The sequence below is a fragment of the Indicator indicator genome, unplaced genomic scaffold (assembly GCF_027791375.1).
Source record: "Indicator indicator isolate 239-I01 unplaced genomic scaffold, UM_Iind_1.1 iindUn_scaffold_76, whole genome shotgun sequence".
Classification (NCBI taxonomy): Eukaryota; Metazoa; Chordata; class Aves; order Piciformes; family Indicatoridae; genus Indicator; species Indicator indicator.
The window spans coordinates 163,389-176,419 of record NW_026539202.1 but is presented as its reverse complement, the minus strand read 5'-3'; the positions used below and the strand labels follow the sequence as shown (position 1 = coordinate 176,419).

Genomic DNA, 13,031 nt, shown 5'->3' with positions numbered 1-13,031 from the left:
ACAGTCAAGGTTTCCAGCTGTTATCTTCCCCTCATTTCTGCTTGTTTCTGTGCCATTATGTTCACGTTGAGTTTGCAGGCCAGGACTGACAGCACTTTTGGTTGGGGCCAACCAGATCCTGGGCTGCAGCAGGAGAAGTGTGGCCAGCAGGGCCAGGGAGGGGATTCTGCCCCTCTGCTCCACTCTGCTGAGACCACTCCTGGAGCTCTGTGTCCAGTGCTGGAGCCTCTGTTACAAGAGGGCTATGGACATGCTGGAAGGTGTCCAGAGAAGGGCCATGAGGAGGAGCAGAGGGCTGGAGCTGCTCTGCTGTGAGGACAGCCTGAGAGAGTTGGGGTTGTGCAGTCTGGAGAGGAGAAGGCTCCCAGGAGACCTTCTTGTGGCCTTCCAGGATCTGAAGGGGACTCCAAGAAAGCTGGGGAGGGAGTTTTGAGGGTGTCAGGGAGTGACAGGACTGGGGGGGATGGAACAAAGCTGGAAGTGGGGAGATTGAGACTGGATGTTAGAAAGTTCTTCACCATGAGAGTGGTGAGAGCCTGGCAGAGGTTGCCCAGGGAGGTGGTGGAAGCCTCATCCCTGGAGGTGTTTAAGGCCAGGCTGGATGAGGCTCTGAGCAACTTGATCCAGTGTGAGGTGTCCCTGGCCATGGCAGGGGGGTTGGAACTGGCTGAGCCTTGAGGTCCCTTCCAACCCTGACTGATTCTATCACTCTCTGAGTTGGGCTGAAGCCAAGCCAAGGCTGTGCCAGCCCTCAGCCAAGCCTCTGTGTCTGGTTCCTCGCAGCCTCCCCCGGGCGCCGGCGGCGCTGCCATGTGGTGGTTCCAGCAGGGCCTCTCTTTCCTGCCTGTGGCTTTGGTGGTTTGGTCAGCAGCATCTTTTGTCTTTTCCTACATCACTGCCATCGTCCTGCACCACGTGGACCCCCTGGTGCCCTACATCAGGTCAGTGCCCTCCGTGCTGTGCCTCAGCCTTGCGTTGCCTTCTTGCTCCTGAGAGTTCTGCCCCAGCTCCAAGCTTCACGCAGCAGCTCCTGCCTGGCAGCTCCAGCTCTGAAGGGAGAGGCTGCTTGGAGTCATTTGTCTGGAGCTGCTTTTATGGCTAACCTCTAAGCTTGGCAGTGTGAACACAGCCCTGGTTTGCAAGGGCTTGCAGTGCAGGGGTCACAGAATCACAGAGTGGTAGAGGTTGGAAAGGACCTCTGGAGATCACCCAGTCCTGGTGGGTGCAGAACAGGGTCACCCAGGGCAGCTCACACAGCAACACATCCAGACAGGCCTTGAAAGTCTCCAGGGAAGGAGACTCCACAACCTCTCTGGGCAGTGTACTCCAGTGTTCTGCCACCCTCACAGTAAAGGAGTTCCTCATCATGTTTAGATGGAGCTTCCTGTGTTCAGGTTTGTGCCCAGTACCTCTTGTCCTGTCCCTGGGCACCACTGAGCAGAGCCTGGCCCCACCTGCCTGACACCCACCCCTCAGATGTTTGTAAGCCTTGATCAGATGCCCCTCAGCCTGCTCTTCTCCAGGCTGTCCAGCCCCAGCCCTCAGCCTCTCCTCATGTCAGAGATGTCTCAGTCCCCTCAGCAGCTCAGTGGCCTGGGCTGGACCCTCTCCAGCAGTTCTTTGTCCTTCTTGAGCTGGGGTGCCCACAGCTGGACACAGTGTTGCAGGTGTGGAGGATATGAGAAAATGGCTTTGAGCTGGGAGAGGGGAGAATGAGACTGGAGAGGAGAAAGAAATTGCTGAGAGTGAGGATGGGGAGAGACTGGCACAGGTTGCCCAGGGAGGCTGTGGCTGTCCCCTACCTGGAGGTGTTCAAGGCCAGGCTGGATGAGGCCTTGAGCAAGCTGGGCTGGTGGGAGGTGTCCCTGCCCGTGGCAGGGGTTGGACCTTGAAGGTCCCTCCCAACCCAACCCATCCTGTGATTCTGTGTTTAAAATCAAGAGGAGCAGGAAGCTGGGGGTGCATCCAGCCCTGGGGTCAGAGTAAAGCTTCTGGCTGCCACCAGGTTTCATTGCACCACTAAATCCATGCTGGAGATTCATAGACCACAGAATGGGTTGGGTTGGAAGGCACCTTCAAGATCATCCAGCTTCAACCTGGTGCGTGGGCAGGGACACCTCCCACCAGCCCAGCTTGCTCAAGGCCTCATCCAGCCTGGCCTTCAACACCTCCAGGGAGGGGACAGCCACAGCCTCCCTGGGCAACCTGTGCCAGTCTCTCCCCACTCTCAGAATTTCGTCCTAATCTCCAGTCTCCATCTGCCCTCCTCAAGCTTCAATGCATTCCCCCTGGTTCTGTCACTCCCAGCCTTGTCCAAAGTCCCTCCCCATCTTTCTTGCAGACCCCTTTCTGGCACTGGCAGATCCATCAAGTCCTGTAATCTATTCCCACTGCACTGCAGCAAGGCTCCACAGAGCACCTTGGGTTTGCTCTTCTGCATTTCCAGCTTCTTCATTTCCCCAGCTTTATTCACCTCCTGTGGAATCAAGATCAGTGTCAAAGGAGTAGTTAACACCCAGAGTGTTCCTTCCTTCTCCTAAGGACTCTGTGTCTTCATTGCCCTTATTTCTCCAGCTCCAAACGCAGCCTGGTGCAGCCTGAGCAAAGGGAAACTCAGAGGGAAACATCTGGGAGGGTTTTTGCAGCTCTGCTTCTGCCAGATCCTGTGTAGACTGCAATAATGAAGTTGGGTTGCAGGTGTGTGTGGTAGAGAGAGAGAACCAAGCACCCTGCTTGTCTCTTGCAGTGACACAGGGACAATACCTCCTGAGAGATGCTTGTTTGGGATCATGTTGAACATTTCAGCTTTCTTGGGTGAGTACAGAGAGCTGCAGGCACTCTGCAGTGAGTTCATTTCCTTGGCAGGTCGTTAGCCACTAAAACTCAGGTTAAAAAATGGATTCTGAGCAATCAATCTTCATGATCATCGAATGGCTCAGGCTGGGAGAGGCCTCAGAGATCATCTACTCCAAGCTCCCCTCCATGGGCAGGGACACCTCCCACCAGCCCAGCTTGCTCAAGGCCTCATCATTATATTGAGTTTGACTTCCAGATGCTCAGCTCTCCTCTGACAGTGTACAGAATCCCAGAGCCCCAGCATGGTGTGGTTGGAAGGGACCTCTGGGGTTCACCCACTCCAACCCCCCTGCTCCAGCAGGGCACCCACAGCAGCTTGCCCAGGGGCACAATGCCCAGGGGGGGTTGGAAGCTCTCCACACAAGGACACTCCACAACCTCTCTGGGCAGCCTGCTCCAGGCCTCCAGCACCCTCACACCAAAGAAGTTTCTCCTCCTGCTCAGGTGGAACCTCCTGGGTGCCAGTTTGTGCCCCTTGCCCCTTGGCCTGTCCCTGGGCACCACTGCCAAGAGTCTGCCCCCAGCCTCTTGCCCCCCACAGCTCCTTTGTCTCTTGCTGAGCATTGCTCAGCTCCCCTCTGGGGCTGCTCTTCTGCAGGCTCTCAGCCCCAGGGCTCTCAGCCTTTGCTCCTCCCAGAGCTGCTCCAGGCCCCTCAGCAGCTTCCCAGCCTGCCCTGGACTCTCTCCAGCACTTCTCTGTCCCTCCTGAACTGGGGAGCCCAGAACTGGAGCCAGGACTCCAGCTGTGTCCTGACCAGGGCAGAGCAGAGGGGCAGGAGAACCTCCCCTGCCCTGCTGCCCACACTCTTCTCCATGCCCCCCAGGACCCCTTTGACCTTCTTGCTGCCCATGGATGACTTATTTTCCCCCAGCGCTCCCAGCTCCTTCTCCATGGAGCTGCTTTCCCTGTTGGCTCATAACTTGCAGTGTGAGACTCTGTATGTGAAGCAGTGCCTCTGGTTGGCAGCATCTTGGCAGTGCCAGGGGACAGCTGGTGCCCAGCTGACAGCCTCTGGCTTCCCCCCCACAGGGGTGGCCACCATGTACGTGCGCTACAAGCAAGTTTGTGCCTTGAGCCCAGACAAAGCCAGGATCCTCAAGCTGAATAAGATTGGCCTCACCCTGGGCTGGATGAGCTGCTTTGGACTCTGCATTATTGCAAACTTCCAGGTTTGTGCTTTGCTTCTGCCAGCCTGCAGCTGTCCAGAGCTCTGGGGTTTTGGGGGTTGGGGGTGGGGGAGTGGGGAGGGAAGTTTTCTGAGCTGTCATGGAATGGGGAGGTGCTGAAAGGAAAACTTCTGGGGGCAAAGCTGCATTGTATAGAGTCACAGTATGGCTCAGGTTGGAAGGGACCTCAGGGATCATCTGCTCCAACCTCTCTGCCATGGGCAGGGACACCTCCCCCCAGCCCAGCTTGCTCAAGGCCTCATCCGACCTGGCCTTGAACACCTCCAGGGAGGAAGCAGCCACAGCCTCCCTGGGCAACCTGTGCCAGAGTCTCACCACCCTCCTACTGAAGAACTTCTTCCTCAGCTCCAGTCTAACCCTGCTCTCCCTCAGCTTCAAACCATTCCCCCTTGTCCTGTCCTCGGACACCCTCAGGAGCTCCCTCTGCAGCCTCCCTGTTAGGCTTCTACTGGAGAGAGTCCAACAAAGAGCTCCAAGGATGCTGAAGGGACTTGAACATCTCTCCTGTGAATAAAGACTGAGAGCCCTGGGGCTGTTTAGTCTGGAGAAGAGAAGGCTGAGAGGGATCTGATCAATGTCTATCAATATCTGAGGGATGTCCAAAGAAAGGGGCCAGACTCTTTTCAGTGGCACCTGGTAATAGGGCAAGGAGTAATGGATACAAGCTGGAACCCAGCAGGTTCCACCTCAACATGAGGAAACTTCTTTGATGTGAGGCTGCTGGAGGCCTGGAGCAGGCTGACCAGAGAGGTTGTGGAGTCTCCTTCTCTAGAGGCTTTCAAAGCCAACCTGGATGTGTTGCTGTGTGCCCTGCCCTGGGTGCTCCTGCCCTGGCAGGGCTTGGACTGGATGATCTCTAAGGTCCCTTCCAAGCCCTGCCATTCTGTGATTCTGTGCTTCTCCTCTGTTGCATTTAGCTGTGCAGGTCGCTGGGGTGGACTGTCCAGGAGCCAGCCTGAGCCTGCTGTCACCCTCCTGGCCTGCCCAGCTGCAGGGACTCCTGTGTCAGTGTCCAGCCTGCCTCAGGAGAACAGCTCTCACAAAGTCCTCTGCTTAAGGTGTAGCTGGGACGTGGCCAGAAGCACTGAAGCAAAGCAGCAGTCCAGGGGGCTGGCAGGGGCTGGCTTCCAGCTAACTCTGCCTGAAGCTGGGAGAGAGTTGGGGTAGTTCAGTCTGGAGAAGAGAAGGCTCCCAGGAGACCTTCCTGTGGCCTTCCAGTATCTGAAAAGGCTCCAAGAAAGCTGGGGAGGGACTTCTTAGGGTGTGGGGTAGTGATAGGACTGGGGGGAATGGAGCAAAACTAGAAGTGAGGAGATTGAGATTGGATGTTAGGAAGAAATTCTTCCCCATGAGGGTGGTGAGAGCCTGGCAGAGGTTGCCCAGGGAGGTGGTGGAAGCCTCATCCCTGGAGGTGTTTGCAGCCAGGCTGGAGGTGGCTGTGAGCAACCTGCTGTGGTGTGAGGTGTCCCTGCCCATGGCAGGGGGGTTGGGACTGGCTGAGCCTTGAGGTCCCTTCCAACCCTGACAATTCCATGATTCTGTAAGTCTCCAGAGAAATCTGCCAAGTGCTGGCACATGCCAGGGCTGCAGGAGGGGAGGTGTCTGAGTGGGTGGAGTGCCAAAGGTTTGCAGAAGGGAACTGTCCCCAGAGGTGCCAAGGGCAGCAGGCTGGGTACAAGCAGTGCTTTGTGTCCCTAGAAATGCATCCTGTACTACATCCACGTGCTGGGGGCCTGCCTGACCTTTGGAGTGGGAGCCATTTACATGCTGGTTCAGACCATCCTGTCCTACCTGATGCAGCCAGAAGTTCACAGCAAGGACATCTTCTGGATCCGCCTGACCGCGCTGCTCTGGTGCTGCTCCAGCATCCTCAGCAGTATCCTTGGCTGGGCACTGCCACCACAGCAGCCCCACAGCTGGCTTCCTGGGCTGCACCAACAGGAGTGTGGCCAGCAGGCCCGGGGAGTTCTCTTCCACCTCTCCTCTGCCCTGCTGAGACCACAGCTGCAATGCTCTGTCCAGTTTGGGGCTCCCCAGTTCAAGAGCAGCAGGGAAAAGGCTGTGCTGAAATGGTTCTGACTGGTGCTGGAGGGAAGCTGCAACTGGTACCAGCAATGGTGTGGGCAGCAAGGAGCAGGGCAGGGATTGTGCCCCTGGACTGGGCGCTGCTGAGGCCACACCTCAGAGCCTCAGTTCAGGTCCTCAATCCAAGAATCATAGAATGATAGAATCAGGCAGGGTTGGAAGGGACCACAAGGCTCAGCCAGTCCCAACCCCCCTGCCATGGGCAGGGACACCTCACACTGGATCAGGCTGCCCAGAGCCTCATCCAGCCTGGCCTTAAACACCTCCAGGGAAGAAGGACACTGAGGGGCTGGAGCAGGTCCAGAGAAGGGTCTGGAGAAGAGGGCTGGGGAGGAGCAGCTGAGGGACCTGGAGGTGTTTAGTCTGGAGAAGAGGAGGCTGAGGGAGACCTCATTGCTCTCTGCAGCTCCCTGAGGAGGTTGGAGCCAGGTGGGGTTGGTCTCTTCTCCCAAGGAACAAGAGATAGGACAAGAGGAAGTGGTCTCAAGTTGCCCCAGGGCAGGTTTAGGTTGGCCATGAGGAACAATTTCTTCCCCCAAAGGGTTGTCCAGGCCTGGCCCAGGCTGCCCAGGAGAGTGGTGGAGTCTCCATCCCTGGAAGGGCTTCAAAGCTGTGGAGATGTGGTGCTGAGGGCCATGAGTTGGTGGTGCCCTGGCAGGGCTGGGTTAGGAGTTGGACTCCATGACCTGAAAGGTCTCTTCCAGCCTGAATGATTCCATGACCCTATGGAAACAGCCCTGATGCTCTGCTGGAGTCAAACAGCAGAGCTGCCAGCACAGGAAGCAGAGAGGAGTTCATTAGCTGCTCAGTAAGGAGGGCAGGGTGGCAGCCACTGATTAAATTCTTCCCATTGCAGCAGCAATTGAGGCAGGAACCAACAGCTGCAGGTTTTAATTAGCAGAGATTTGGGTGCCTTGCATTCAGATCAGGAACCAGAGCTCCCTGGAGCTCTGGAAGTCTGGGATTTGAGACATGGTGGTGCCAGGAGGCTCAGACTCTTTCACCACCAAATTCATCTTTCACATCTGGAGGTTCTTGATGTCAGCAGAGATTGAAGTTGTTCATATCTTAATGCTGGGAAAATTCAGATCTTCTGTAGCTTAATGTTCAGGCTGGAGAGGAGGAGGCTGAGGGAGACCTCATTGCTCTCTACAGCTCCTGAGAGGAGGCTGGAGCCAGGTGGGGGTTGGGCTCTGCTCCCCAGTCTCAGGTGATAGAAGGAGAGGAAATGTCCTGAAATTGTGCCAGGGGAGGGTTAGGTTGGAGAGGAGGAAAAATTTCTATGCTGCAGGAGTGTTGAGGGATTGGAAGAGGCTGCCCAGGGAGGTGGTGGAGTCCCCATGGCTGGAGGTGTCCAAGCAAGGTGTGGCCATGGCACTTGGGGCCAGGGTTTGGTGGCCATGGTGGGGTTGGGTTGGTGTTGGACTGGATGAGCTCAGAGGGCTTTGCCAACCCAAACAATTCTGTGGGTCTCTGATTTGGATTAGAATTTCCATTGTGTTGTGACAGTAACTAATCCACTGGAGCAGCCTCCAAGCTGAAGGGAGCACTGAGCCTTCCCTCTCACCATCACTCTTCATGGTGCTGAGGAGACCTTGTGGGAAACTCTTCTTGTGAGAGATCTTAAAGCAGCCTTCCAGTTCCTGAAGGGGGTCTAAAGGGAAGCTGGAGAGGGACTGTTGTTAAGGACCTGCAGTGACAGGACAAGGGTTGGAAACTAGAGCAGGGGAGACTGAGACTGGAGATGAGGAAGAAATTCTTAGCAATGAGTGTGGGGAGAGACTGGCACAGGGAGGCTGTGGCTGCCTCCTCCCTGGAGGTGTTCAGGACCAGGCTGGATGAGTCCTGGAGCAAGCTGGGCTGGTGGGAGGTGTCCCTGCCCATGGGAGGGGGCTGGAACTGGATGACCTCTGAGGTCCCTTCCAACCCAACCCATTCTGTCCCATCACAGAGATCTCCTCCTGGCCTCAGTTTGACACAGTCCAGAGCTGAGTCTGAGGTGTCCACATTGCTCACCCTTGAGTTTGAGTCTTCCTTAACACATTTCTCCACAGTGTTTGTTTCCTCTGTTGTCCTCTACAGTGGCCTGTATGGAACTAACCTGGTGCAGAAGCTGCACTGGGACCCTCAGGAAAAGGTAAGGGATGGAGTGGGGAAAGTCAAGAGGACAAATCCCAGCTGGGTTATCTGCAGGGACAGCTGCCTCTGGGTGCTTGCTGCTGCTGTGTGCAGGTATTGCAGGTGGCACTCAGCTGGAAGGCAGTGTTGAGCTGCTGGAGGCTTGGAGGCTCTGCAGAGGGCCCTGGCCAGGCTGCATCCACGGCATGAGGCCAATAGGGTGAGGTTCAACAAGGCCAAGGGCTGGGTGCTGCTCTTGGGTCACAACAACCCCATCAAGGCTCCAGGCTGGGGGCAGAGAGGCTGGAAACTGCCCAGCAGAAAAGGCCCTGGGGGTGCTGGGAGACAACAGCTGAAGATGAGGCAGGGGGTGCCCAGGTGGGCAAGAAGGGCACCAGCAGCCTGGGCTGGAGCAGCAATGGTGTGGGCAGCAGGAGCAGGGCAGGGATTGTGCCCCTGGGCTGGGCACTGCTGAGGCCACAGCTTGAGTCCTGGGTTCAGTCTTGGGCTCCTCACTCCCAGAAGGATATTGAGAGGCTGGAGCAGGGCCAGAGAAGGGCAACAGAGCTGGGGAAGGGTCTGGAGAAGAGGGCTGGGGAGGAGCAGCTGAGGGAGCTGGGGGTGTGCAGCCTGGAGAAGAGGAGGCTGAGGGAGACCTCATTGCTCTCTGCAGCTCCTGAGAGGAGGTTGGAGCCTGGTGGGGGTTGGGCTCTGCTCCCCAGTCTCAGGTGATAGAAGGAGAGGAAATGTCCTGAAATTGTGCCAGGGGAGGGTTAGGTTGGAGAGGAGGAAAAATTTGTTTGCTGGAGGAGTGTTGAGGGATTGGAAGAGGCTGCCCAGGGAGGTGGTGGAGTCCCCATGGCTGGAGGTGTCCAAGCAAGCTGTGGCCATGGCACTTGGGGTTTGGTGGCCATGGTGGGGTTGGGTTGGTGCTGGCTGGATGATCTCAGGGCTTTGCCAACCCAAACAATTCTGGGGATCTTTTTGGGATGGGAGAGAAGTGAGCAGCCCCAGCTGAAGCAGTGCACAGCTGCTGGCTGAGCTGCTGCTCAGAGCAAACCCATTGCAGCCTCAGGTGTTAAAAGCTTTCAGTGCCTCACTCACAGGCAGCAGTGGAAGTGTCTCAGTGAGTTGCCCAACTCCCAGCCAGTCTGAGCTGTGCTGGGCACTGCCAGCAGTGACTCTCAGGTGCCAGCTGCTTGCAGGGAAGCTGCTGGGAGGTGTCTGGTGGAGTCAGGAGAACCAGGTCAAAGGATGCAAGTGACAGAGCTGCCATTGAAGGGCTATGAGCTGGGCCATCAGGGAGCCCAGGTGGGCCAGAGAAAGGGCAGGGAGGTGTTAGCAGCTCTGTCTGGCCCTCCTTGTCCTCCCCAGGCACTGCTGGAGGTGTGGCCCTTAGAAGGGACATGATGCAGGCTGCTTCTGAGGCCTCTTCCCACCCCTCTCCCCTTTAAAGCAAGAAGAGCCTCTCAGAAGTCTGCTTACATCCAAAGAAGGGTCTTGGACCTTGTGTGAAGAGGTTCTGCTGCTAGTCCTGCCCAGCCCCTGAGTGAGGCTTCAGGTTTTGCTGGTGGATCTTGAAGTCCCAATGGGTTCAGCCCAGCTGTGTGGATGGAGCAGGAGTTTTCCTGAGCATTTTCTTCTGCTGAGCTCAGAGCTTCACTCCCAGAGACTCCAGAAAGGGTTCTGCTCCCCCCAGGGCATGGCTGTGGCTCCAGGATGTCATGGGGGCAAAGCCAGCTGGGTGCCACTGCATGATCAGGAGGAGCTTTTCATACTAACTGTTTGGGGTTTTTCCCTCCTCTCACAGGGCTACACAACTCACATCATCAGCACTGTCTCAGAGTGGTCCCTGGCATTCTCCTTCCTCAGCTTCTTCCTCACCTACATCAGGGACTTCCAGGTAAAAAGAGATGAAGTGCTGCTTCTGCAGGGCCTGGCCTGGTGCTGTCACTCCCAGAACCACAGAACCATTCAGGCTGGAGAAGAGCCTCAGGATCACCAGGTCCAACCCAGAGCTCTGCTCTGCAAGGCTCACCTCTGATCCATCTCCCCAAGCACCACATCCAAACCACCTCTGAACACCTCCAGGCTTGGTGACTCCAGCACCTCCCTGGGCAGCTCATTCCAATCCCTGGCCACTCTTTTTCCTCCTGTCCAGTCTAACCCTCCCCAGTGGCAGCTGGAGGCCATTCCCTCTTGTTCTGTCACTAATGACCTGTGAGCAGAGACCAGCACCAACCTCTCCACAACCTCCTTTCAGGTAGTTGCAGGCAGCAATGAGCTCTCTCCTCAGCCTCCTCTGTTTCACACTAACCACCCCCAGCTCCCTCAATCACTCCTCAGCAGATTTATTCTCCAGGCCTTTCCCCTTCCTTGCCCTCCTGTGCCCTGGCTCCAGCACCTCCACATCATCATTTGAGGTGCCCAAAACTGAGCACAACACTCAAGGAGTGGCCTGAGCAGAGCTGAGTAGCAGGGGGCAAGGCTGGAGGACCTGAGGGGGGAGCAGCACAAGCAGGAGCAGCACAAACAGACCCCAGCAGCAGGCTGGCAGGGACCAGGCTTTGCCTGTGAGACCCTTCAGAGGCACAGGGGAGAGCCTCTGCCACAGGTCCCAGCAGCAACCTTCTCTCTGAGCTGGAGAGATGTGGCTTGGGTTGGTGGAGTGCTCAGTGGGTAGGGAACTGGTTGGATGGGCACAGCTGGAGGGGAGTGGGCAACAGCTGGCTGGCCAGACAGGGAGCAGGGAGAGTGGTGACCCTCAGGGGTCTGTCCTGGCACCAGAGCTGTTCAAGATCCTGGTGAGGCACCTCAGCAGCTCTGCAGGTGGCACCAAGCTGAGTGGTGCAGGTGGCACCAAGCTGAGTGGTGCAGGAGGCAGCTGAGGGACAGGATCCATCCAGAGGGCCCTGGGCCAGGCTGCAGCAATGGAGCTGAGTGAACCTCATGAGGTTCAACCAGGCCAAGTGCAAGCTCCTGCAGCTGGGTTGGGACAAGCCCCAGCATCAATCCAGGCTGGGGAGCAGCCCTGGGGAGAAGGACTTGGGGGTGCTGGGGGTGCAGAGCTGGACAGGAGCTGGCACTGAGTGCTGCCAGCCCAGCCCCAGCCTGGCCTGGGCTGATCCCCAGCAGTGTGGGCAGCAGGGGCAGGGAGGGGATTCTGCCCCTCTGCTGTGCTCTGCTGAGACCTCCCCTGCAGTGCTGGGGCAGCTCTGGAGTCCTCAGCACAGCACAGACAGGGAGCTGCTGGAGCAGGGCCAGAGGAGGCCACAGCAATGCTGGCAGGGCTGGAAGGGCTCTGCTGGGAGGCCAGGCTGAGAGAGTTGGGGTTGTGCAGCCTGGGGAGGAGAAGGCTCCAGGGAGACCTTCTGGTGGCCTTGCAGTGCTTCAAGGGACCTGGAAGGAAGCTGGGGACAGTTTTGAGCAGGGTCTGCTGTGACAGGACAAGGGGTGAGGGTTTGGAACTCAAAGAGGCAGATTGAGAGTGAAGAGAAGGGAGAAATGTTTGCCCCTGAGGGTGGGGAGAGCCTGTGCCAGGCTGCCCAGAGAGGTGAGAGCTGCCCCATGGCTGGCACCACTGCAGGCCAGGTTGTTTGGGGCTGTGAGCAACCTGCTGTGGTTGGGGCTGTCCCTGGGGACTGCAGGGGGTGGGACTGGAGGAGCCTTAAGATCTCTTCCCACCCAAACCATTCCCTGGATCTTGCTCCAGGACTGCAAGCAGAACACTCTGGGAATGAGGCTCCTGAACTTCCACAGCTCCCTGCTCTGGGGGGGTTCATCTCACCCTGACATTGCCCATGCTGGGGCAGTGCCAAGGCTGCTCACTTGAGTTTTCTTTCTCCTCCACAGAAAATTTCTCTCCATGCTGTCACCAGCCTGCAGGGCCAGACCCTCTACAACACCCCACAGGGCTTCGGGAGCGACCAGCAGGGCCTGCTGGTGGCAGGGAGCATCTGAGCAGGGCTGGGGAGGAGGCTGGCAGCACCTGCAGGAGGCTGGCAGCACCTGCTGGAGCCTGGCAGAACCTCTTGAAGGATGGCAGCACCTCTTGAAGGATGGCAGCCCCTGCTGGAGCCTGTCCTCAGCAGCACTCAGGACTTTCCTAGCAGAGCTGAATACCTCTCAGCAATTTCTTTTCCACACGCAGGGTCTGTGGGAAGTGCTTTGCTGGGAACCCATTGAGCACTGCAAACCTTCTCAGTATTGGAGCCTGTGACATTTCCAGCCCTGCAAGGATTAAATGAAGGTTACTCAAAAGTTGTTGTCTCATCACTTCCACCACAGCCAACCTGCACCAATCTTGTGGCCAAGAAGGCCAATGGCACCCTGGGCTGCATCAAGGAGAGTGGAGGGCCAGGGAGGTTCTTCTCCACCTCTACTCTGCCTTGCTGAGAACACATCTGGGGTACTGGGTCCAGTTTTGGGCTCCCCAGGTCAAGAGGGACAGGGAAATGCTGGAGAGAGTCCAAGGGAGGCTATGAGGATGCTGAAAGGAGTGAAACATCTCTGCTGTGAGGAGAGGCTGAGAGCCCTGGGGCTGTTTAGTCTGCAGAGGAGAAGGCTGAGAGGGATCTGATCAATGTCTATCAATAGCTGAGGGCTGGGGGTCAGGAGGGAGGGGACAGGGCCAGGCTCTGCTCAGTTGCACCCTGGGATAGGCCAAGGGGCAATGGATGGAAACTGCAGCACAGGAGGTTCCACCTCAACATGAGGAGGAACTTCTGCACTGGGAGGGTCCCAGAGCCCTGGAGCAGGCTGCCCAGAGAGGTTGTGGAGTCTCC

General features: G+C 57.3%; 1 protein-coding gene across 1 annotated transcript; it reads left to right on the top strand.

Moving 5' to 3' along the window:
- Positions 1-792: 792 nt before the first annotated feature.
- DRAM2 (DNA damage regulated autophagy modulator 2) lies at positions 793-12,226 on the top strand. Its single transcript, XM_054398666.1, has 7 exons — positions 793-941; positions 2,747-2,814; positions 3,887-4,026; positions 5,743-5,920; positions 8,184-8,266; positions 10,058-10,150; positions 12,100-12,226. The coding sequence occupies exons 1-7, from the start codon at positions 811-813 to the stop codon at positions 12,205-12,207; spliced, it is 801 nt and encodes a 266-aa protein (XP_054254641.1). The 5' UTR covers positions 793-810; the 3' UTR covers positions 12,208-12,226.
- Positions 12,227-13,031: the final 805 nt, after the last annotated feature.

Excerpts from the sequence above, each read along its gene's own strand:
- DRAM2 (XM_054398666.1), top strand. The coding sequence starts at position 811 with ATGTGGTGGTTCCAGCAGGGCCTCTCTTTCCTGCCTGTGGCTTTGGTG. Across the intron at positions 2,815-3,886 it reads GAACATTTCAGCTTTCTTGG|GGGTGGCCACCATGTACGTG; the intron begins GTGAGTACAGAG and ends TCCCCCCCACAG. Across the intron at positions 5,921-8,183 it reads CTGCTCCAGCATCCTCAGCA|TGTTTGTTTCCTCTGTTGTC; the intron begins GTATCCTTGGCT and ends ATTTCTCCACAG.